This window comes from Lepus europaeus, chromosome 3 (genome assembly GCF_033115175.1).
Source record: "Lepus europaeus isolate LE1 chromosome 3, mLepTim1.pri, whole genome shotgun sequence".
NCBI lineage: Eukaryota > Metazoa > Chordata > Mammalia > Lagomorpha > Leporidae > Lepus > Lepus europaeus.
The window spans coordinates 2,908,004-2,933,481 of record NC_084829.1 but is presented as its reverse complement, the minus strand read 5'-3'; the positions used below and the strand labels follow the sequence as shown (position 1 = coordinate 2,933,481).

The window sequence follows — 25,478 nt, the reverse complement described above, 5'->3', positions numbered from 1 at the left end:
CACTGCACCAAAACGCAGGCCCCTTGTCATCATTTTTCATTGGCTTTTTATCAACTCCTGGAGCATGTTTCTTCAACTTCAGCACTGCTGACATTGTGGCCTAGATGACTATTTGTTGAGGCAGGCTGTCTGGGGCATTGAAGGACACTGGCCCAGAAATCTGGCCTCTACTCACTAGATAACAATAGCACACCTCCAGTTGTGACAACCAAAAATGTATCCAGACATTGTCACACGTTCCCCGGGGGGCAAAATCACCCACGTTTAGAAACTACTCTATCAGAGTAAAACACAATGAGGCCATGGTGCTCCCTACTTTCCAGTAGTAGCCTGTAGATTTCCTTCTAGTTCATGTAATCTTAGCGTGCCTCAGACACGGACTTTAAGTTGCCTGAATGACACTAGGGAAATAGCAACCAACCCCACTATCGACTTCCCCTTGCCAAACAAGCTAACAAGAAAACCTTATTTTCCTAGTAGCTGTCTGCTATGGGTTGATCTGTGCCCTTCTCCCCATTCACACGTTGAAGTCAACCTTGGGTAATTAGAGATACGCTGTTTAAAGATGTAATTAAATCAAAATGAAGTCATTTGAATATAACTAGAGGCCTTAAGAACAGGAAGCTAGGACACAGCACACAGAGGGAGGATGCCTGTAAACATGAAGATACCTGTTTATAGCCAAGCAGAGAGGCCTCAGAAGCACTCAACCCTGTGGACACTTTGATCTTCTCCAGCCTGAGAGCTGTGAAGAAATAAATCTGTTGTTCAAGCCACCTTTTCTGTGGTACTTTGTTGTGGCAGCCCTGGCAGACCAATAAACTGTCTTCAGGGAAGTTTTCCAGAAAAACACCCTTCATTGTTCAACCATCCAGCCATCTCTGACCACAAAGATGTTCAGGCCCTAACAGCATTGATTTTCTTCCTGTGATCTCTTCTACTGTCATACTTCTATCCAAGACAGGTGAATTTCCAGGGTTCAGTGCAGTAATAGCAGGTCTCAAAGCTATGTTGTAAAAGTGGCATATCTCTTAAAAACATCATCAGTCTCAACTTTTTTTTTGAAAATGTTAAAGCACTGATCGACCTCATTAATTTATGAGATATTTACATGAAAAGAATCACAATTTTTAAGATAATCTAATAGATTTCAAAGACCTTCCTTGCTTTTAGTGAGTTCCTGTGGTGTTTAGGGCCTCTTTACTCATTACTCCAGGGTGGCCTTCCATTGGCAGTAGACATCTTTGCTGTCATTCTTACAGGTGAAGCAGGGTGTGAAACCAGAAGCGTCCACCTATGAAGCTAAAGAGTATTCCTGAGGGGTTTGGGGGAAAGGGAGATCTTTGATCGTTTTTGTGATTTTCCGATGTCAGATCTGCAGCACGACCTGCTTGTAGGTCACTGCCCCAGTAAGTCGGGTTGTGATCTCAAGTCGCGATCTACCGGGAGGTGGAACAGGAGTCTGTCCGGGTAAGCAGAGCCGCGAAGGCCGGGAGGGTTCTCTTCCACACACCTGCTATTCTCCCAGCGCTTGAGCTCCTGCCACTCCTTTCCCTGCCCAAGGAGCAGCTGCCAAATGTGAGCCAAATTCGGAAGACACCGGGACCCGCCCCACCTCGCGTTTAAATTACTCTTTGAAATTTGCCACGTCGAGTTTTTGATTCGTGCGGCTTTTTCGCCATTCCCCACGCCGCACACGGGTGGGCCCGGCCTCTCCTCTCACACTGCCCGTCCTCGGACTGGTGTACTTCAAATGGAGTTATCTGGACTCCGGGCTCGTTCCAGGCCTGAGGGAGACGCCAGGGCCAGAGGGCCAGCTGAGGTGTGAAGTCAGTCACGGCCCACAGCCCCGACCCGCTCACAGGCCTCGTAACGCAGTCTTCCTTCAAGTAACGCAAACCAGAGTTCTCGAGAGAGCAACGCGACAGGAATCGGTTATCAAAGTCCCGTGACGCAGGCGTTTGGTCAGCTGCGGGTGCTCTCAGCATCCTCGGGGGACATCCGGCGGCCCGGAGACTGAGGAGGGCGCAGGGCGCGCGGCGGGCGTCCGGGCCGCCGGGGTCCGCCACCTCCTCCCTCAGGCTCGCCGGGACGCAGGCCGGGCGCCAACGCCCAGCGGCCGGCCCCTTTCCGGCGGCCCCCGGCCCCGCAGGCCGCAGGCGCCGCCCTTCCCGCGCGGCGGCCGGCGGGGGGCGTGGCGAGGCGGCGGCCGGCGGGGGCGTGGCGAGGCGGCCGCGGCCGGGGGCGGGGCCTGCCGCCGTCACGGCGCCGACTGACGCGCAGGACGCGGCGCCCGCCAGGCCGCAGCGCCGCCGCCCGGCCGCCGGGCCCGCCTCGGCCCGCCTCGGCCCGCCCCCGGCCCTCCCCGGCCGGCCTCCCGGGCGTCCCTGTCAGACTGTGGCGGCCGGCGGCTCGCGCGCTCTCCCCGCCTCAGCTCGGCGAGGCGGCTCGGCGCGGGCACACCCCCACGGCCCGGCCATGGCACACGCGCCGGCTTGCTGCCCCAGCCCGCGGGGCTCGGGGGATGGCGACGCGGGCAAGCCCAGGAAGGTGGCGCTCATCACTGGCATCACCGGCCAGGTGAGTGCGCCGGCGGGCGCGAGCCGGGCCCGCCGCCCCCCGGGCACGTGTGGGCGCGCTGCCGGGCTCCGGGAACAGCCCTCTGGCGTGCCGGAAGGTGTCCGCCGCCGCGGCTCGGGCGGAGAGTGCGGCGGGGGTGCCGGCCGCGGCGCGCGGCTCGGTCCTCTTCCGGGCGGGACGCGGTCCTCACGCCCGGGCCGGACCACCCGCCCGCACCTGTGCGCCAGGCGCCCGGAGCTTCGTGCCCGGAAGGGAGGAGAGCGGTTAACAGTGAAACGTGTTTGTAGAGTTGTCTTGCGTTCTGTCAGCGTTGTGAGTTGCTTGCCGGGCTTAGAAAGCATGGGAGGGGTCTGCCTGGCTGTTTTGGTTCCCCCTCACCAGATTTCCAGAGAAAATGGAGAAAAGAGTAGTGCCGTGGAGTCACAGCCCAAGAAACGTTCAGGAAAAACAGAACTCTCCCAGAAGCTCGGGTAGGCATCTGAACATCTGAGATTCAGGGTCCCTCATTTTGAGGTATGTACACAGCAGGCTGGTCTCAAAGAGGCTAGGGTTCCACTCCCAAAGGAGTTCCTTCAGATCCTCAGGTGGAGCTGGCCTGAGCTTTGACTCCCCGTGCTGCAGGCCGAGGGTGACAGTCCCCACTTGCAACAGGTAGGCTCCCCGTGCTGCAGGCCGAGGGTGACAGTCCCCACTTGCAACAGGTAGGCTCCCCGTGCTGCAGGCCGAGGGTGACAGTCCCTGCTTGCAACAGGTAGGCTCCCCGTGCTGCAGGCCGAAGGTGACAGTCCCCACTTGCAACAGGTAGGCTCCCCATGCTGCAGGCCGAGGGTGACAGTCCCCACTTGCAACAGGTAGGCTCTGGATTATCTCCTGGTGGTGGCCAGTGTAGCGGGGAGGCAGAGGTGATAATCACAGCTACTATATACTGCACTTGTCATAGTCCAGTCAGTCTGTTACTGTTAGCTCATTAGCTGTGGCAACAAACTGCCCGAGGGTGTACTTGCATTGTCTCTACTTTATAGATGTGGAAATGGAAGCATGGCAATTTGTGTGATGTCAGACAGCTGAAGTGTCCACATGGGATTGAAACTTCTGTTAAAGTTGCCTAGCCTTGCAAAAGGATAAGTTGTGGGTGGGCAGACACATTCACAGAATATTAGGCACAGTTTCAGCTACTGGAGGCCTGGTCAATTTCTGGTTTTTCATGTCTCTTGGTTTGCCTAAGGCAATTGAAATAGGCACGTGTTTGAAAACTGGAAAGAGAGGTTGGTAGGGCAAGGATCTCAGATTAAGGGAGGGAACACCTAAATTCAGGCAGTTAAGGCAGGTCACAGCAGCCAGCATAGTGGCTTGATGGATTAATCGTCTTGTGGTGCAGGCATCCCATATCAGAGTGCTAGTTTGACTCCCAGCTGCTCTGCTTCCAGTCTGGCTTCCTGCTAGTGCACATGGGAAGGCACTGGTTGATGGGCTAAGTTTTTGGGCCCCTGCCACCCACATGGGAGACCTAGATGGAGTTCCTGGCTCTTGATTTTATCCTGTCTGAGACCTAGCTGTTGTGGACATTGGAGAGTAAACCTGCAAATGGAAGATTCTTTGTCTCTCCCTATCTCTGTCACTCTTTCTTTCAAATAAATAGATCTTAAAAATAAAAAAAAAGAAGGGTTAAGGGCCTACATATTGACCTCTCCTTTTTTTCTATTACTAGGAACCTAAGTGCAGATGATTCATTTTTCCTAATTTCTCAGGCTGGCTCTGAAATTCACGTTTGCCAAATTTACATAATCTCTTGAAAGCAGATTTTTTCAATATCATCAAGAAATTAAGATGTTGATGGGCTATATTAGTATGGCTTATAATAATTTAAGTATGAGCCACTGCAGGTAAGAAATCTGACCTTATTTAGACCATTACAAGTGGTCAACTGGTTGGTACTGAGTGGCCAGAAATGTGTGGATGTGGCCTCTTCCTCTAGTTTGTCGGTAGACTGTCCAGGGGAATGTTCTGGAAGCATGCGCAGCATACCATCCCCTGACCATGATGTTTTATTTCTCCACTTCATCCCATCTGTAGATACTTGCTATCTCAGTGTTCATAACTTTGTTCCTAGATCTGTCTTCCATACCATGTCCTTGTTTGCCATTACACTGGCTTCTGCAATCCCTGAATTCTTTTGCTGCCACATAAATAGTTGCTGATGGAGCTTGTTCTATGCTTTTTGTTTCTCTTTTAGGACAGTGACTCCCAACCTGGGTATCAAGGGTCTCTGGAGGACTATGGCATTAACATAGAGTCCATACCTTATTGCACATTTTCTTAATACAACTGGATGAGAAGTTTTCCAGCTACCCAGTCTGCTGAGCACTTTTTAAATAGCCCCGCCTATGAGGCAGGTGTATCTTGTATCCCCATTTTACACCATACTAAGTGAGCTTAAGTGATGTTCTTTGAGCTTGTGTACCTCATGATTGGCAGAGCTGAGATCTGAACCCAAGAGTCAGGCTCCAGAGTGGTTGCTCTGAACCATTTTGTTGAGGGCTGGTTTTGTGGTGTAGTAGGTTAAGCCTCCCCTGTGGTGCTGGCATCCCATATGGGTGCTGGTTCATGTCCTGGCTGCTTCTCTTCCAATCTAATTCTCTGCTAATATCTTGGGAAAGCAGTGGAAGATGGCCCAAGTGTTTGGGTCCATCACCCACGTAGGGGGCCAGAGGAGGCTCCTGGCTCCTAGCTTCGAATTGACCGAGCTCTGCCATTGTAGCCATTTAGGGAGTGAACCAGCAGATGGAAGACCTCTCTCTCTGTAGCTCTGCCTGTCAAATAAATAAATAAATAAATCTTTAAAAAAAGCACTTTGTTAGTCTGTCTGTAGTATTAAATCACAAGGCAGAGAGAGAGAATTGTTTTATTCTATAAAGAAATCTCAGATTCAAGGGACACTGCTCTGGCATTTTGGACTGTCATGGCAAATATGTCAATGGGCTTAAATGGGTTTCTCAAATTCCTGTGAGAGTAGTTCAGGCAGCCAAGGTATCCTATCTTACGCTTTTTTAGTATGTAAGAGTGTTTCAGAAAGATCATAGAAAAATGGAATTAAAAAGTCAGTTTATTTGGTGCAGAAAAAAATTAAAATCCACATATAGTTTTTCATAATCTGCATATGAAATTTTTGAAACTATACTGTTTACATATTTTTGAAATATGTGTATATATATATATACTTCATATATAAATATTTATATACTTGCATGTACTTTTGGAAGTACATATGCTTAGGCTTCTTATTCTAGCTTTTTCTTCCTACCCATTCTTTTTTTCCCAAATATTATTTGTTGATTTATTTATTTGAAAGGCAGACAACATATACATACCCAGAATTCTCATTCTTTGGTATACTCTCCAAATGGTTATAACAGCCAGGGCTGGGCCAGGTGAAAGCTAGGAGCCAGGAACTCAATCCAGGTTTCCCATGTGGAAGGTAGGGGCCCAATCAGGCGAGTCACCTGCTGCCTCTCAAGGTGCATATTAGCAGTAAGCTGGAATGGGAAGTGGAGCTGGGACTTGAACCCAGGCACTCCAGTATGGGATGCGGGCATCCCCAGTGGTATCTTAGCCACTGCACCATATACCTATCCCTCCTCCTACCTATTCCTCCACCTACACATTCTTTTTTCCCCTGCACTTTTTTATTTTTTAATTTTTTTGACAGGTAGATAGAGATTTTCCATTTGGTGGTTCACTCCTCAAATATCCACACCAGTTGGGTCTGGGCCAGGCCAAAGCCAGGAGCCTAGAACGCAATCCAGGTCCCCTACCTGGGTAGCAGAGACCCAAGTATTTGACCTATCATCTGCTGCTTTCCAGGTGTGCAGAAGCCTGGAATTGGAAACAGAGTAGGAACTCCAATATGGGGTGCGATCATCCCAAGTTACATCTTAACTGCTGCGCCAAATGCCTGCCCCTCCTACTCACCTTTTTTTTTTTTTTAAGATTTTTATTTATTTATTTGGGAGGTAGAGTTGTAGAGTTGCAGACAGTGAGGGAGAGACAGAGAGAAAGGTCTTCCATCTCCTGGTTCACTCCCTAGAAGGCCACAACGGCTGTAGCTGGGCTGATCCTAAGCCAGGAGACAGGAGCATCTTCTGGGTCTCCAGTGCAGGTGCAGGGGCCCAAGCACTTGGACCATCTTCCACTGCTTTCCCAGGCCATAGCAGAGAGCTGGATGGGAAGAGGAGTAGCTGGGAGTAGAACTGGCACCCATCTGGGATGCTGGCACCACTGGCAGAGGATTAACCTACTCCTTGCCTTCCCCCTCCCCCTTGATACAATAGCTGTGAATCCTTTTCCAAAGTCTATGCCTTCTTAAATTGACTTTAAGTAAACCCAGGCTTTGGCTTCCAGGCCCTCTGCCAGCCATCCCCATAGCTCACCTCCATTGTTAATGATGATTGCTGTTCTTTTCTGTACTCACGGAAATGTTCTGGCTGTTCTTTGAATACTGTGGCCTTGTAACTCTCTGGAGTCATTATTTGTGGCTGAATGGACAAGGCTTATTCCTTTTAACTTGACTAAAAGCCTTAGTGTTCTCAGACTTGTCCTGCCAAATGTGGCCTCTTCAGGAAATTCCTTTATATTTGTGTATATGCAGTCTCTGTTGCTTGTATAGGTCATTTATATATCTTCCTTCTTCTTTCAGATTGTAAACTGCTTTGAAGATAGAAATCTCATTTTCAGCCTGTCACATCTCAAATGGCTTCACCTAGAGGACTTAAACATTTTGACCTATTTTTCTGTTACTAGAACACATCTTCACTCTGTGTCTGCAGTGTGCAAGGCCTGGTTTGATGCTTGTGAGGATATCAAGAGATGTAAGGAATACTTTCTGCCCATTAGGACCTTATAGTCTTTGAAGAGCATAAGACAATGCACATGAAAACTCAGAACATAAGAAAAAATTAGTGTAGCACAAGAATGTTAGGGGTCAGGTGAGTACTTCATCCAGCCTCTGGAAGAAGTCATTGGATATGGAAATAGAAGATACCTTGTTCTGGATAAAGAGGAGTGTAGAGAAAGGAAGTTTTCAGGGACAGTGAGGACAAATCTATCGTAACAATGGTCAGAAAATTAAAAAATTATTTGTGTCACTTCTAAAAAGTAGCTTCAAAAAAAAAAAAAAAACCACATCACTGGACAATGATAAAAAAGAATGAAGACAACCTAGAGATTTCAGTGAGAGCAGTAGAAAGATGGAGATAATATGTCAAGACCCAAAGCTGAGGTTGAGTGCCATCAGTTGCATGCAACATTCAGCTTTGAGCTCTCTGTTGAGACGAAGTAGGTAAGCAAGTGAGGCACCTTATTAATACCAAGCTCTCACAGCGATTTAACTTTTTAATCCAAAACTTAGAACAACATGACAGAAGTTACGTATCTAATAGTAGTTCTTAAAAGATGAGAACTGTATTCATATGATACTCCTTGTAACTCCTTGATGATAGGGCAAAGTACGCTAGGGAGCAGCTTTGGAGAACTGAGTGGTTAGAGTGAATAGATTTTTCCCTTTTGTATGTCAGTCACTGTAAGCTGGTCTCTGCCAGGAAAACAGCACATTGGACTGTCGGTCACTTTGTGCTGTGTGTTGGGAAGGGGAATCTTATACTGTGAATGACAGATGTGTTTGCTAGATGGTAGGGTTAATATTGGTATTTAAATGTGAAAGAGTTGATATGGGAAGGCTCTTCCCACCTGCCGGCAGGCTAAGATTTTCCTAAGGAAGTGGATTTTAGATTTGGTCAGGCATATAAACAAGGGCAAATTCAAGGTTCCAGATTTCTGTACTACGAAGCATGCATGTCAAGCATTTGTCTGTGAAGAGAGGACCAGCTAGTCACGGTCTGGAGGGTGTGATTCGTAGGTTAGACAAGAAGATGTAGCTAGCTGAGTCTTGCCTAGATGAAGGAGGTGGACCCCTTTGCATACCAAGATCATATTTTGTTTCAATATTTTTTGATTGCTTCCCCCTCTCCTCCCACTAGTTTCATAAGTTTCTTTTGAGCATATTCTAGCTACTGTAAAGCAACGTGGGCCTTTAAAGAGAGCACATGTAAAATAGATAGCCTGATTTACTAGATTCACATGACTTACACAGATTTCATCATCATCATCTTCTTTTTATGTATTTATTTGAAAGGCAGAGTTACAGAGAGAGAGAAGGAGAGAGAGATTTCTCTCTGCCGGTTCACTTCCCAAATAGCTACAATGGCCAGGGCTGGGCAAGGCCAAAACCAAGAGTCAGAAGCTGCTTCTGGGTCTCCCATGTGGGTGCAAGGACCTTGGACCATCCTCTGTTGCTTTCCAAGGCACATTAGCAGGGTGCTGAATTAGAATTGGAGCAGCTGGGATTTGAACTGGTATCCATATAGGATGCTGGCACTGTAGGTGGTGGCTTAACTTGCTGCCATAGCACCAGCCCCTTATCTTCTTCATTTAAGAATTGATAGAGGGGCCAGCGCTGTGGTGCAGTAGGTTAATCCTCCCCCTGTGGCGACAGCATCCCATATGGGCGCCGGTTCTAGTCCCAGCTGCTCCTCTTCTGATCCAGCTCTCTGCTGTGGTCCAGGAGGGCAGTGGAGGATGGCCCAAGTGCTTGGGCCCCTGCACCTACATGGGAGACCAGGAAGAAGCTCCTGGCTCCTGGCTTCGGATCAGCGTAGATCTGACCGTGGCAGCCATTTGGGGAGTGAACCAACGGAAAGAAGACCTTTCTCCCTGTCTATCCCTCTTAATGTCTGTAACTCTCTCATATAAATAAAATATTAAAAAAAATTGATAGAAATTGTTAGATGGAATTGTTAGAAAATGGTTGTCAGACCGTACCATGGTTTTACTTTCTAATAGATATTTAGTGCTATGATTTGGGTGTTAGTTTGGGTGTCTCCCCAAAGGCCCATGTTGAAGACTTGGTCCCCAAAGTATTATGTTTCTGTCCTAAAAGGGTAGGAATTTAATCTGTTTAGTGGTGTTTAGGGGTGAGGTCTTTGATAAGTGATTAGATTGGGTTAGATTGAGTCATGATGGCTTTACAAGGAGAGATGGACTATTTTCGAAGGCTGCTATGTATTTGAGAGGTGCTTTGCCCTGGGTGTTATTAACATGATCAGCTTGTATGTTCTGGTAGAAATGTGGAATAATGGTGGATCAATAATGTGGATCAGGGGGGTGAAGGGCTGTGTTCTCTGAGGCCTGGTGAATCCCCAGCATTTTCCTCAGTTGTTCTTTAAGCATTTTTACACATAAGAGAGAAAAATGATTAGAGCATAATTCCTTTCCCTGCCCATAAACCCCTGCTTCTCGTGGAGGGTCCAGAGCAAGTAGCCAGTTCCTGTGATCCTCAGAGGCTATTAGGTCTTGCCTAGATGGGCAGAAGGTTGCCTGCATGAAATTTAGGCTGGAAAGTCCTGTGAGCACATGGATAAGTGGATAGTCAAGTGTCCAGGGTGGAGGAGGAAGGCAGTGACCCTATTCCCACCTCCCTGTCAGGTTCTAGCACTTGTTGTGTCCTTAGGTAAGTTAACCTCTTTTTTCTAATGATACTTTCTTTAGAATACTGTCTGTACTCTTTTTTTTTTTTTTTTTTGGACAGGCAGAGTTAGAGAGAGACCGAGAAAAAAGTCTTCCTTTTTCTTTGGTTCACCCCCAAAATGGCCGCCATGGCTGGTGCCCTGTGCTGATCCGAAGCCAGGAGCCAGGTGCTTCCTCCTGGTCTCCCATGTGGGTGCAGGGCCCGAGCACTTGGGCCATCCTCCACTGCACTCCCGGGCCACAGCAGAGAGCTGGCCTGGAAGAGGGCAACCGGGACAGAATCCGGCACCTGACTGGGACTAGAACCTGGGGTGCTGGCGCAGCAGGCAGAGGATTAGCCTAGTGAGCCGTGGCGGCCTGTACTTGTTTTAAGCCCAGATTAAATTATCCCTTGGCGACTCAAGTTTCCCTTCTAGATTTTGTTCCTCATTATGAACACAGAAGCCTGTCTAAGCCTGACATTTTTTTGTCTTGCAAAAAAGACTTTTGTCAAATAATTTTGATCTGCTTTCTTGCAACTTAGTTTAATCTAAAGAGTCTAAAGAGATACTTCCTCCACTTGAGTAGCTTCCCCTTTCTTCTGACAAGCATTGCATTTGGACTGTGAACAGTTTTTTTATTTCTCACCTTTCTTAGATTTCTAAGTAACAATTTATTGTTTATTTTTAAAATTTATGTTTATTTTCATTTTGTTTTAAAAGGCAGAGAGAGATATAGATACTGATTGATTGTCCATCCATTGGTTCAACCCCCAAATGCCTACAACAGCTAGGACTGGGCCAGGGCGAAGCTAGGGGCCTGAAACTTGATCTAGGTCTCCCATGTGGGTGACAGAGACACAACCACATAAGCCATCACCTGCTGCCTCCCTGGGTGGCATTAGCAGGAAGTTGGATGGAATGTGCAGTGGCTTGGATAACCACTCTCGTTTTATTCTTTTTCCCATTTTTAATTTATGTTTTCTCCCAGAAGACATCACATTGTGGTGCAAATCATCCTGTTCTAAATAATGGAAGTGTCAGTAATCACAGTTAATGAATTGAGCAAGTGTTTGAGTGCCTACTGTGTGCCAGGCACTGGAAATACAACAATGAACAAAACACTCAGATCACCATTCTTGTGATATTGGTGTTCTAGTGTTTATGATGAGAATAATATTTAACATGTGTTGACTTTGTATCATGTATCATGTTCAAGTGCCTTCCATGCTCAAACAACAGAACACACCTGGAAGGAGGTTTCTATATTGCCGAGGAATACGGAGGTTGAGTTTATTGTGTGAAGGCCATTTGAGTCATCGTTTGTAGAACAGATTTCTGATATAAATCTCAGTAATTTGGTTTCTATTAAGTTTTGGAATTAGTATCAACAAATAAGTTCTGATGAGAGATAATTGCTTATCAAATAAAAAAAAAAAAAAAGAAAGCATTTCCAAGAATGTCTTGCAGCTTTGGAAAGGTGGATTTAGAAATGAAATAAGCCTGCATTAATTACTGCATTATATTCCCCCAACTGTATCTTACTTGTCATGTCATTTACTGTAAATGTATTTAGGTGCTATATTTAGTTAATTCTTTGGAATATTCATGTTCAAGACTGTTCAGCTTGTGGGAAGACTGGGATCCTTACCTTGTGGTGTGAAAGTGAAGGAGTTGGGTCCCAAGGCCAACACGAGTTTGGATTACTGCCCAGCTGCTTACTTCCCTTCTGCCAGTTGGAAGGGTAGGTCCTACCCAGTAGAGGAAATAAATCTGCCACATAATGGGGCCCTTTGCCCCATTACTGGAATGGATCCTCCCTCCAAGTGATATCAAAATGATAACAGATAATAATAGATTTCTTGAGTTCTGGGCAAGAAAGTTGAGTGTTAGAGATATGCTATTTAGCCCTGCTCTGTATGCGCGATCTGTTATCTGGGAGCAGAAAGTTCCATGCATTTGTAATCAACACTGAAGCTGTGAAGTACTGGGAGGCCAACAGATTTGCTGTCCTGATGAGTCTATAGACTCTGTGCACAGCAGATCCCAGAGCTGGTCTTATCTTCTTTAAGAGGATTGTGGACAGTGACTTTCACTTTAAATCTTTCTTACTGGGATTTGTGGTCCTAAGATGAAAGGATTGGAATAATTCGAGATGAGAGAGATGTCTTGAGTACTGTCCTACTTGGATCAACAGCTTTTATGTCTTCACATTACATGTAGTTAATTGAAAGTGCTGTGGCCTGAGAGTCAGAGGCTGGAGTTTAACTCCAGTTAATTGTATAATTTTTCCAAGTCAGTTTCTTGACTCTTGTGTGAAATGTTACATGGTGCTTTCTAATGTCTATTTGGGCCTAACGCACTGTGACTTTAGGATGGCATAAAACAGAAAATTATGTACATATCTTTATATTTAAGCAGTGGACTCATTTAATATCCTTTTCCCAGATAGATTCCATAGGAGAACTTTGTATTAGATGAAATAATTAACTGTTTACTGAATTAAAAATTAAGTGTGTGAACTAAGAAGAAATTCACATGTATATTTTGTCAGAGTTTGTAAGGTTAGAATGTGAAATAGCAGCTGTGTACCTTGGTAAAATATACCAAATAAATGAAGTGATTTTTTTTTTTTTAATGAGGAAGGATTTTTTTGTTTGTTTCTAGGTGATTTTTTGGTAGAAATATTAAAATATATATGAGCCTAGGTTTTATATAGTTGAAATTGTATTCATTTAGTGGATATTTGTTGAGATTTATCATGTGTTGAGCTAGGTGCTGGGAATACAGCAATGATCAAGATAGACATGATTTTTACCTTTAAGAAGCAGATTGTTTTGTGGGGGATAAGGAGTTAGATTCTAATATTGCTATGAAAATAATAAATAAATTATTGTATTACAAGATTTATCTTAAAACTTTTCTAAAATATCATTATTTCATGACATTAGTTGAGTGTTTCTTATCATGAGTTTCTGGTCACAAATGCCATCTTGTTAAAGGGGTTGATTGTGAAGCGGTGTTATAGGAAGCTGAGCTGCTAATGACCACCAATATGCTCCTTTATTTTATATAGAGAAATATTTGGATGCTTTTGTATGTATTCAGTGAAAGCTGGTTAAATCTTACTGTTTTCATTCTTATTTTCCCATCTTACAAGCTCTGTTTCCAGTTGGAGGCCTTACCAGTTATTTGATCACATATATACATTCATGTTTATGGAAATGAATAGTAGACCAGGGACAAACCTTTGTTGAACTGTCATCTTGTGATGATCTAATTTAGAGTGCAGGTCCACTGACAGGTCATATCTTTCTTTTTGGCTGATCATGGAAGATCTGGAAAACTAGATAAGAGATGTTTAGACTTGAAGTGAGCAGTATGAGGTTAGAGGCACTGTAAATACATGGAGTTTAGTGATGTATAGCACAGTGCCAGTGCTTAGCAGATGCTGTTTGCGAAGTGATAGTTTTTATTATTTAATGTAGATGAAGAGATATGAGAGAAGGATGGAGGAGAAATGTTGTGGGAATGCGTTGCAGCTGAGTGTGCATAATAAATGTTAGTACTAAAAAGATGGAGACAGGAAGCAAGGTGCTCAGTTCCATCAACCATTGCTGATGTGAGGTGGAGGAGTGAAGCGTAGTTGGAAGGTAACTCTGTAGGAGAGAAAGCCGGTAAGATGGGAGATGATCCTGTAGGGTGTAATATTCTTGGCAGTGGGACAGCAGTAGGTGAAACCTAGCTATTGGCTAGCAGTTTTCCTGCCAATTCTTGTGATACACCATAAATAGTAATTCAAGTGTTTATATAAAGCCACCATTGAGATAACTGCCTTCTAGGTTTGGTTATGTAGAACTGAATTACACGGAGTTGAGGTTAGATGATTTTTATACATAGAGGCTTTCTTTGCTGAAGAATTTTTGCTTCACTTCTTTCAGACTATATATTTTGGGTTTTAAAATCATTTATATATGGATTTAGGGGTTTCTTAGACCTTCATATTAACTTTTTTTAACTTCAAGGGTGAAAAAAATGAAGGTACTTATAGAAAATATTTGTGCTCACCAATTACTCTACACTTGGAAAATTTACCACAAGAGCTTTGTTATATTGTATATATATTAATGCTTAAGCATAGGTTTTGGTTAAAATGTGAATGAATTGCTAGGTCATATTTAACATAAATGTTCTTTAATTCAAAATGTTCTTTTTTTTTTTTAATTTTTATTTTTGACAGGCAGAGTGGACAGTGAGAGAGAGACAGAGAGAAAGGTCTTCCTTTTTGCCGTTGGTTCACCCTCCAATGGCCACCGCGGTAGGCGCGCTGCGGCCGGCGCACCGCGCTGATCCGATGGCAGGAGCCAGGTGCTTCTCCTGGTCTCCCATGGGGTGCAGGGCCCAAGCACTTGAGCCATCCTCCACTGCACTCCCTGGCCACAGCAGAGAGCTGGCCTGGAAGAGGGGCAACCGGGACAGGATCGGTGCCCCGACCAGGACTAGAACCGGGTGTGCCGGCGCCGCAAGGCGGAGGATTAGCCTAGTGAGCCGCGTCGCCGGCCTTTAATTCAAAATGAAAAAGCCTCTAATTTGTAACTTTGATTTTTTTTTTAAATCTAATCATGATTTAACCTTTAATCATGATACAACTTTCACAAAAGACATTGGTTTTTTACTGTTTCTTTTTTAAAACTGTATTTTTATACCTGTTCACCTATCCTTTTTTTTTTTTTTTCTTTTTCTTTTGTCTTAGAGCACTCTCATTTTCTGACTTAACTCTGATGATGCCCACAACAGCTGGGACTGGCCTGGATTGAAGATAGAAGCTGGAAAACAATCCAGGTTCTCCATGCGGTGGCAGGAACCAAGTCACTTTCGCCATCGTTGTTGTCTCCCAGCACAATGTATTAGCATTGTATTCCTGTATTAGCAGGAAGCAGAATACATTGTATTAGCATTTTATAACTGTATTAGCAGGAAGCTGGTGTCAGGAGCCAGAGCTGAGTATTGAACCTCCTCCAATTTGGGATGTGGGTGGATTAATTGCTGGACTAAATGGTGCCTCTTACACCTTTTCTTTAAAAAGGATTAATTGGCCGGCACTGTGGCTCACTTGGTTAATCCTCCGCCTGTGGCACCAGCATCCCATATGGGCGCCGGGTTCTAGTCCCACTTGCTCCTCTTCCAGTCCAGCTCTCTGCTGTGGCCCAGGAAGGCAGTGGAGGATGGCCCAGGTGCTTGGGCCCCTGCACCCACATGGGAGACCAGGAGGAAGTGCTTGGCTCCTGGCTTCGGATCGGCACAGTGCGCCGGCCATAGTGGCCATTTGGGGAGTGAACCAATGGAAGGAAGACCTTTCTCTCTGTCCTCTGTCTCTCTCACTGTCTAACAGTCAAAAAAAAAAAAAAAAAAGGATTAATTGGAAATTTGCAGGTATATGCAAGAACTACAAGTGTTTTTTGATGGTGATTATTGATAAACATTGAGTTCACTAATAGTGTTTTTGGTGGTTAATATTGATAAGGGTAAGCATTTGTAGCTTGTGGTCACATCTCTCAAAATGTGATCTTGATCACAAGGGACCCATAGGTCAGGGCCGGAGTCGTGGTACAGTGGATTAAGCTGATACTGGCATCCCATATGAGTGCCAGTTCAAGTCTTAGCTGCTCCATTTCTGATCCAGCTCCCTGCTAATGTGGCTGTGAAAGCAGAGGAAGATGGCTGAAGTGCTTGGACCTCTGCTACCCATGTGGGAGACCTGGATAGAGATTTACTGTCCTGACTTTGGCCTGGCCCAGCCCCAGCCATTACAGCCATCTGGGGAGTGAGCCAGAGGATGGAAGAGCCCTCTTCTCCCTTTCCCTCTGTTACTCTGCCTTTTAAATAAATAATGTAAATCCTAAAAAAAAAAGACCTTTAGGTTGAAATGCAAATATGGAATATTCCCATTTGTGTGAACCTAGTCAAGGAGAAGGACAGCGGGAATTCTGTTTGTCGAGAATTGTGGGAAACCTGAGGTTTTGCTTGCTGATTGCAGAAAGGCATGGCACTCCTGGGTTAGCTGGGTCAGACACTGACAGTTTTACCACAGCACAGCAAGCTGCATATATCCCATGTTTGCAGCAGTGTGTTTGCACGGCATCCTCTTGCCCCCCTCCACCCCAAAGCCCATGAGAGCAACACAGTGGTGGTGGTTGTGCTCATGTAGTGGGTGTATACCATAGTTGAGAAGCCTGAGGTTAAGAACTTTTATTTTTAAACTAAAGGGGCTGCTGGTAAACCTACCTGGCCTTTGCCTTGAGGGAGACATCTTCTGTCTTCCTCTGGAAGCAGATCTTCCCTGTCTAGAGAGAGCCACCATCTGTATCTCAAAAGGCTGTGTACAGATTTTTGGTAGAGGTGGTACTGAGCAAAAGTTGTCAGTGCTTCTGCTCATAATACAAACAGAAATGGGGGAGACCAACAGAGTTTCTTCTGTTACTGAAACCCAGCGCAGCACAGTTTTCCTCTTACTTCTGCATACATTTTCTTGGGGAACTTGAGCTTCGCTTTGAGTCCCCTTTTCTTTTGGCCCGAAGAACAAAATGATAAGACCTGGACTCAGGTGCTTAGTGTGGCATGGATGAATAAGCATTGCCCCTGGGGCAGTATTTTATGCTTTGCTGTGTGTATGGAAATGAGCAGTATAGTAGGCTTCCTCTGATGAAACATTGAGTCCATTCCATCTGATAGCCTGAGTTGGCTCAGCTCAGAAGAATGCTACTCCAGCCCTGGAGAAGCTTCCACATCCATGCTTCCTCTACAGGTGACCCAGTTGGATGACTGCAACTCAGTTGGCCTACAGGCTTCCTTTCTCCACAGGACTGACTTGTTAAAATGTACCCACTGAGGGATCATCAACTTGTTTTATTAATTTTAATGCCCTCTCTTGCTTCATTTTAAAATCACACCTGATTTTATATTCTCTCGACTTCATTTTGATTACTCATTTTGAGAATATTTATCTTGTGTCTGCCATGTGCTAAAAAGGTAAGAAAAGATAGGTCTTTTCAGATTTTCTTAAGGTTCCCTAAGGTCTTGTTTTGATTTTCATTGAATTTGGATATTGTCATTGGAAGATAGTCCAGGATTTTGTATGTATTGCTTGTGTACTCAAGGAATGCTTTTCTCCCACGTAGATGAGGCCAGAGATATGATAGGAAGGAAAATAAAGATTGTGAGAGCTGCTGGTTGAATTGTTGGCTGGGTAAACTAGGGAAGAAGTAAGGGTTTTGCTTCATTTATTGAGTTTGTTTCTGTGGTTGGCACCAGTGACCTTTACTTTGCTTTTGTCCAAGAGGACAAGGACTGTATTTTACTGCTATGTCCCTAGCATAGTGCCAAGATATGATGGGCTGTCAATAAGTATTTGTTGAGTGACATTTGAAGTTTTGTTTTGCATAAAAATCCTGGAGGAAATACAGAGTATTAAAAAAAGACTGGGAACCTGAGTGTACAGTCTCCTACTTTAGATCTGCTTTAGAGCAGGATTGAAAAGCTGTAGACCCTGAGCCAGATTCAGGTGCCATCTGTTTTTGTAAATAAAAGTTTTACTGGAGCATGGCCATACTTATTGGTTTACTTCTTGTTTCTGGCTGCTTCCACGTGGAGTTGACGAGCTGTAACACAGACCACGTGGCTCACAAAGCCAGAAATGTTTACTGTCTGGCTCTTTGCTGAAAACGTTTGCCAAGCCTTGCTGAGGAGCTGGTTTGCTCGAGTGGACAGTTGAGTTATTATGGATGTAGGTGATACCGCCAAGTGGGAGAGTGTGGAGACAGAAGTAATGAGAGATGGAGGACATGTTTACATCAGGATTGGGAGAGAAGGAAACCTGTTGGGGGTGGAGGTTGGGGGGCAGAGGGAGGGCAGAAAACAGAATACTGAGCGATATCGTGGAATCTGAGGGAGGCCAGAGATGTTTTGTTGGTAAAATACACATAATATTTACCGTTAGTGACATCTGGTACATGCACAGGGTTTTACAGCCATTGCCACCATCTAGCTGCAGAACATTTCTTTACTCACCCCCAAGTGAAACCCCATGCCTATTGAGCAGTCACTGGCAACCACTCTCTCTATTCTGCCCTATACGTTTTCCTATTCTGGGTATTTCACTTAAATGAATCACAATATGTGGCTTTGGGGAGGTGAAGCAAGGAAAGGTCCGTCTGCATTCACTTAGAAAAATTGTTTCAGTTTGCTTTCTGTTGCTATAACGTAACACCCCAAACTGGGTAATTTATAAGGAAAAGAGGTTGATTTTTCTTCATGAAAAATCTTCAGTTGCATCTAGTGAGGATGTGTGCTGTTGTTTCAAGGTCATGGCACAGAGGGAAGGGCAAGCAGGTGCCTGGGAAGAGGAAGCAGGAGGAGGCTGAGGAAGCTGGACCGCTGTCCAACAAACAATCCAGTTCCACCAGACTCGCTCAGGATGCCGTTCATCTGCTTGAGTGCCCCGGCCCCATGACCCCAGTGTTGTCCACTACACTCCACCCCCCGGTACTGTCACATTGAGGAATTAAGCTTCAATGTGAATTTTGGTGGGGGCAAACCACAGCAACAATTCCTGCAAGGTTCATTGTAAAGTTGGTCGAGAAGAGCTAGACATAGTCTGACATCTCTTGAGTGCATTCAGGGCTGGGAAAAGTTTTTTTTTTTTTTTTTAAAGATTTTATTTATTTATTTGAGAGGTAGAGTTACAGACAGTGAGAGGGAGAGACAGAAAGGTCTTCCGTCCATTGGTTCACTCCCCAGATGGCTGCAATGGCCGGAGCTGCGCTGATCTGAAGCCAGGGGCCAGGAGCTTCTTCCAGTTCTCCCATGCGGGTGCAGGGGCCCAAACACTTGGGCCATCTTCTAGTGCTTTCATAGGCCACAGCAGAGAGCTGGATTGGAAGAGGAGCAGCTGAGACTAGAACCGGTGCCCATATGGGATGCTGGTGCCGCAGGTGGAGGACTAACCTGCTGCGCCACGGCACCGGCCCCAAAGATTTTGTTTTTCATAACAAGGGGAAATAGGCTTCTCTATGTTAGAAGAAAAGGCAGTGGGAGAGAGGAATGTGGTTATGGAAGAGGCGGGCTAAGAGAAGGTCACAGGCACTCAGCAGGCACCGAGAGTCCAGAGGTAGGCAAGCACATCCCGTCCCATGTGGGCCCAGTGGCATGGGAGCTTTCTCTGCTCTGCAGTGTGATTGCGGGTGTTGTTCCTGGTTGTGTAGCTTCTTCAAGCTGCACAATAGCTTTAAAAAATTTTTTTTTTTAAATTTATTTGAAAGGCTGAGTTACAGAAAGGAGGAGAGAGAGATATATCTATCTATCTGCTGGCTCACTTCCCAAATGGCTGCAACGGCCGGGGCTGATTCAGGCTGAAGACAGGAGCCCTGAGCTTCTTCCGGGTCTCCAACATGAGTGTAAGGGCTGAAACACTTGGGCCATCTTTTGATGCTGTCCCAAGGCACATTGACAGGGATCGGGATCAGAAGTGGAGCAGCTGGATCTTGAACCTGCAACTATGTGGGATGTGGCTTAACCTGCTATGCACAATGCCAGCCCCTGCACAATAGCTTTCATGGCTTTTTGAATCAGTTAAATGCAGACCAGTCTTTAGGGCTTCCAAGTAAGAATTTTAACTGAACAAGGATGGAAAATGACTGTGTTTGATGGTGGGTGAGGGCTGGGCAGGCTGATGACAAACTAGATTTTGAACCCTGTTAGGAAACATGACAACAGATGTGAGTAGGTCACACCGGTTAGGTTGTGAACTGATTAAGGTGGTGTATGTAAATTTCATGGCTGATAAGTGTTGAGAAGTAAAGTGTGTTGTGGTTGGATGTTTTAGAAGTGGCAGTGGGAGTTGAGATATGCTCATCTTGCTGGGAGAATGAATGAGCAGGAGTCTTGAGTGTCAGGAGCTCCCAGATTTTTGAATTGTATATAGACTAAACACTAGAGGTTTATATATGGTGACCAGGTTTTTTTGAAAATGAGATTTTTTTTTTTTTTTGACAGGCAGAGTGGACAGTGAGAGAGAGAGACAGAGAGAAAGGTCTTCCTTTTTGCCGTTGGTTCACCCTCCAATGGCCGCCGCGGTAGCGCGCTGCGGCCGGCGCACCGCGCTGTTCCGATGGCAGGAGCCAGGTGCTTCTCCTGGTCTCCCATGGGGTGCAGGACCCAAGCACTTGGGCCATCCTCCACTGCACTCCCTAGCCACAGCAGAGAGCTGGCCTGGAAGAGGGGCAACCGGGACAGGATCGGTGCCCCGACCGGGACTAGAACCCGGTGTGCCGGCGCCGCAAGGCGGAGGATTAGCCTAGTGAGCCGCGGCGCCGGCCTGAAAATGAGATTTTTAAGAATAGCAAGTTACTGCTTGCTGTCCTATTTGTTTAATTAAATACAATTTACACACTAAAATGTAAGATAGGTGTGCTGCTCTCAGGACAGAGAATGATTGAATTATATACATCTAACACTGGAAGGATTTTAGTATCTTTTTTTCTCTTTTTTTTTGGAGAATAGTTTAAAAATGTGCCATTGATTGGCAGTAATCCATAGACTGTATTTGTGAACCACCAATTCTTAGAACTCACTTATGTATTTCCTGGGGGTCGAGATCATGTCTTGTACCTGTCATGGCCACTTTCTCCAGACTCCAGGGTGGGACCCATGATCTCATGTACCAGTGAGCTGGAGTCGAGCTGAACACTGGAGCCCAGAGCTGTCTGGGTGACTCTATACTTCATGCTTTCTCCAGACTCCAGGGTGGGACCCATGATCTCATGTACCAGTGAGCTAGAGTAGAGCTGAACACTGGAGCCCAGAGCTGTCTGGGTGACTCTATACTTCATGATGCTGAGTAGCATCAAGTGTGCTTGGCCAGCATCCGTCATGTGGTTGAAATTTCGTTTTTTAGCCACTTGTTCGGCGTGTAGGGCAGACTCCTGAGGTGGTGTTTATAGCTCACAAAGAATGCCAGCTGGAGCTGGTGGGGTCAGAGTCTCCAGTGAGTCTTTCCCGCTCTGTTGCTGCAGCTGTCCCTCATCTCTGAGTGTGTTTGGAAGCAATATTCAAATTATTATGTAGTTACAGCTTTAACTTGGTGACTTGAAACTGAAATCAAGTTTTGGGGAGTTTCTGAGTGGTAACAGGTGTTGCAGTTTCAAGCAGGCGCCTTACTTGTTGCCCCTTTATGGTGTTGACTGAGGCATTACACTGGTTTTGTGAGTTATTCAGCCCTGGGCCTGTGGGGCAGGGTGGGGTGTGGGGAGGAAGGAGTGGCAGGAAAAATAGTATTATTCACTGAATATATTCAGTGAATTTCTCCAGGTAGAGGGGAAGATTTTGGGGGTTTGTTTTGAGGGGAAGTGATAATACATAATGGGTTTTGCAAAGTTTTGCTTTTCTGCTTTTAAAGGTAAACCTTGAAAAGGAGAAATGGGAGTTGAACAAGTATTGAAGTCCCTGTTTTTCCTTTTCTTTCAGCTTTTACATAGGCTACAGTGTTTTTTTTTTTTTTTTATTTCACCCCCTATCCATTTTGCTATTTTAACTAATTAAGAGTTTTGAATTATTTTAACTTACATAGTATTTTCTTCCCATTGAGTTGTCTTTTAATCTTTACTGATGTTTGAACATATAGGTTTTAACCTATTTAAACATAATCAAAAGTTTATACTGTTGTCAGGCTGTTATTATGGGAATTTTGATTTTAATTGCTAAAAACAAGGGAGTATTTTAAAAAGAATTCTTTTATCTAGACCAGGGAAATGATTGGGACTCACATTAGAAATCTTAGAAGGTTCTCCTTAAGGGGCACAGTGGTTAGTGCAGGGTTTAGGGTTGGGTCCAGGAAACCTGAAGTTACTATTTAGCTCTTTGAAGAGCTCAGATCACTTAACCTTTGAGTGTTGGTTTTTCTTCTCTTTAAATATACATTTCAGGAAATAGATGTGAATGTATATATATATATGGAGAATAAAGGAATGTAAATTTTCCTTTGGCTTTTCTAAGTTAAAATTTGCATTGTGGTATAGTGGAAACTAGCTTTTAGTAGGATACTGACTAATGTGGATGTTTATTTTTATAATTTTTAAGACAAAAGTATTTCTGTATGTGTGTATTTAAGAGGGACACGTGCGGACACACACATAAACAGACTGAGGGAGCGCCCACCCTCCAGATCACCCCCCAAATGCCTGCAATGCTGGGACTGGGCTGATGCTGAAGCTGAGAGCCAAGAACCTAGTCCAGGTCTCCCACGTGGGTGGAAGGGACGTAACTACTTGAACTTCACCACTGCCTCCAAGGGTGCGCATTCACAGGAGGCTGGAGTCAGGAGCCAGAGGAGGGTATGGAACCCAGGCATTCTGATTAGGGACCCAGGTGTCTTAACCTGTGTCTCGACTGTTAGCGCCTGCCCCATGGTGTGGACAGAGTTGAATGTCTGGGTCTGGGGAAGATTTCAGGAGTTAATCTGCTAGTACAACTCTGAGGAGGAACTCAGCTGTGGGTTCTGCAGAGAGGTCTCCAGAGGAGACTCAGGAGGGCTGTAATGGAAGAGGCAGTGGGGCTGTGCCTGGGATATCGTGGAGCACAGCCCCTGAGGAAGCAGTGAGGCTCGGGCTTTGTGCAGCAGAGGCACGAGACGGGACAGCCACATTACAGTGCAGTTTTCCCCAGACAAATCACCAGGCATGTGGTGAAAGATCATCTATATCACTTGGCAGTTTTGTTTTCAAGTTAACTGCAATAGGATTGGATCAATAGGTGAATATTTTATCACGGGTGATTTTGGCAGAGTGCCCATTTCTCATGTCTGAATCCTGGCCTTGAGATTGAAAGAAACCTTCCTAAAGGAAGAACCAAATGAACATTAGTTTGATTGCTGACCTCCGTACTTGGTGCTGCAGTCAGACCTCTGAATCTATCTGCACCCCACTTATCTGTACCAGAAAGTCATAAAACATTCTTTCTACAGGAAGTATGAAAATACCTTGTACAATGGCCCTCAGGAAATGGAACAGTGGGAGAACAGAAGGGGCCAATTAGGTCCTCAGCAGTGGCAGCAGAGGCTGGGTCCTCAGGACAAACACTATGGCTATGTGGAATAGGGAAGAGAGATGACGCAAGTCCTTGGACCCAGCTTTGAGTGACGGTAGGAGGAGGGTCAGCAGCCACTCAGCTGTCAGGCCAGGGGATAGACTCATCCACTTAGCACACTGGAAAACAAAGTGATCTTCTAGGATAATGATGTTGCCATTTCCTGAGGGCCATTGTGCAAGGTATTTTCACTTGCCATGGTGGGTGGGGAAGGGCTGCTTTAAAAAAATTTTTTTTAGGGGCTGGTGCTGTGGCACAGTAGGTTAATCCAGTGCCTGCGGCGCCAGCATCCCATATGGTCGCCGATTCTAGTCCTGACTGGCCCCTCTTCAAATCCAGCTCTCTGCTGTAGCCTGGGAAAACAGTAAAAGATGCTCCAGTCCTTGGGCCCCTGCACCTGTGTGGGAGACCTAGAAGAAGCTTCTGGCTCCTGGCTTTGGATCGGTGCAGCTCCGGCTGTTGCGGCCATTTGGGGAGTGAACCAGCAGACAGAAGACCTTTCTCTCTGTCTTTCCCTCTCATTGTCTGTAACTCTACCTTCCAAATAAATAAATAATAAATCATAAAAAAAAGAAAGTAAAATTTTTTATAAAAAGCTTATTTATTTGAGAAATAAGAGCTCCCATCTGCAATGGCCTGGGCTGGACTGGTGCCAAAGCCAGAAGCTGGGAACTCAGTCCAGGTCTCCCATATGGATAAAGGGAATCTGACTACTTGAGCTGCATCACCATTGTTTCCCAGGGTCTACATTAGCAGGAAGCTGGGATCAGGAGTGAGAGCCAGGAATTGAGCTCAGGCATTCCGATGTGGGATGCAGATGTCTTAATCACCAGGCTAGGTGCCTGCCCCAGAGGGGCTACTTAAAAAAAGTGCAGTTTGGGACAGTGTTGTGGTGTAGTGGCTAAAGCCGCTGCCTGTGACACCTTATGGGCGCTGGTTTGGGTTCTGGCCGCTTTACTTCCAGTCCAGCTCTCTGCTAATGCACCTGGGAAAGCAGCAGAGGATGGCCCAGGTGCTTGGACCCCTGCACCCATGTGGAAGACCTGGAAGAGGCTCCTGGCTTTGGACCAGCCTAGCTCCAGCTGTTATGACCATTTGGAGAGTGAACCAGCATGTGGAAGATCTCTGTATATTTCTCTCCCTCTGTGTAACTCTGCCTTTCAAATAAATAAATAAATAAATAAATCTTTTTTGAAAATACAGTTTATTTCTCTTAGAAGAAGTAGTTTTTACTGTTTTAAAATGGACTCTGGTCAGTACAGATCATTTAAGGTGTTGGTGGGGTCGGGTTGGAGCGGGCAGAGAAGAACAAGGGAGAGGTTATACGGGTAGAGGAAGAGAGAGAGGTGGGGAGCCCAGAATACTTAAGCATAGAAGGGTGGTATTGGCTTTTTAGTCTTCATTTTCTTCTGTAAGTGGATCCTTTTAGATCAGTGATGAGATACCATAAACATTTGATCTTGAGTGACATTAATGTTGACACAACCTTGTTTAGTGTACCCAGGAAAAGCCAAGCATGCTCAGGCAGGCATCTGCCTTGTTTCTTTTGGATGACTTGATGCTGTGCAGTGAGGAGGGGTACGTTTTGTCCAGGTTCAGCACTGAGGGGCATGTCTAAGGAGCTGCAGGCTTTCCTTTTTCTTGTGTGTTGTGGCTTTCACTAAGGATGTGTGTTGATTCCCCATGTGGCTTAGAAGGGCCACACAGACATGAGACAGTTGAGACAGGTAGAACAGTCTGCATTTGGACAGAAGCTGGTGAGTTCTGGCAGCTCCATGGCTTAGGAAGGCCCTAACCCTGTCTTCTCACTTGCTGTGCAGTCATGGGGAGTCAGCTGCCCCTTGACCCAGCAGGCTTCTATGTGGAATAGCCGTTCATTCCGGAACCCCAAGGAACTGAGCCCTGCTCTGTGCTCTCCACCCTGGTCCTTCATTCAGCCCCAGCTGCAGTGAAGTTCTGAGCGCCCCAGTGTGTCCAGTGCAGTCTCTGCTGTTTCCTGCTGACCTGGCTCTCCTCCATTTGTACTCTAGGAATTACTGAAATTTCCACCAGATCTGTGAGGTCTCTAGATTTGGAGCTCATTCCAAAAGAATGCTTTTCTTTTTGGTGCTTTGACCTTCAATTTCAGTCTAGTCTAAAGAAAATTTACATTTTTGCAAAATGGGGAGGGTCTCTAAAGCTAGCTGTGATGGTGGTACAGTAACA

At 45.6% G+C, this 25,478-nt stretch overlaps 1 protein-coding gene and 1 long non-coding RNA gene across 3 annotated transcripts in view; one reads left to right on the top strand and one right to left on the bottom strand.

Moving 5' to 3' along the window:
* LOC133753316 (uncharacterized) overlaps positions 1-2,040 on the bottom strand; it is a 112,370-nt gene extending 110,330 nt beyond the window's left edge. For both annotated transcript variants that reach the window (XR_009865042.1, XR_009865043.1), the window contains exon 1: positions 672-2,040. This is a non-coding gene — a long non-coding RNA (uncharacterized LOC133753316). The remainder of the gene's footprint in view (positions 1-671) is intronic.
* Positions 2,041-2,453: 413 nt separating this feature from the next.
* GMDS (GDP-mannose 4,6-dehydratase) overlaps positions 2,454-25,478 on the top strand; it is a 632,400-nt gene continuing 609,375 nt past the window's right edge. The window contains exon 1 of the mRNA XM_062187315.1: positions 2,454-2,580. Coding sequence (XP_062043299.1) covers positions 2,479-2,580 — 102 coding nt within the window. The 5' untranslated portion in view covers positions 2,454-2,478. The remainder of the gene's footprint in view (positions 2,581-25,478) is intronic.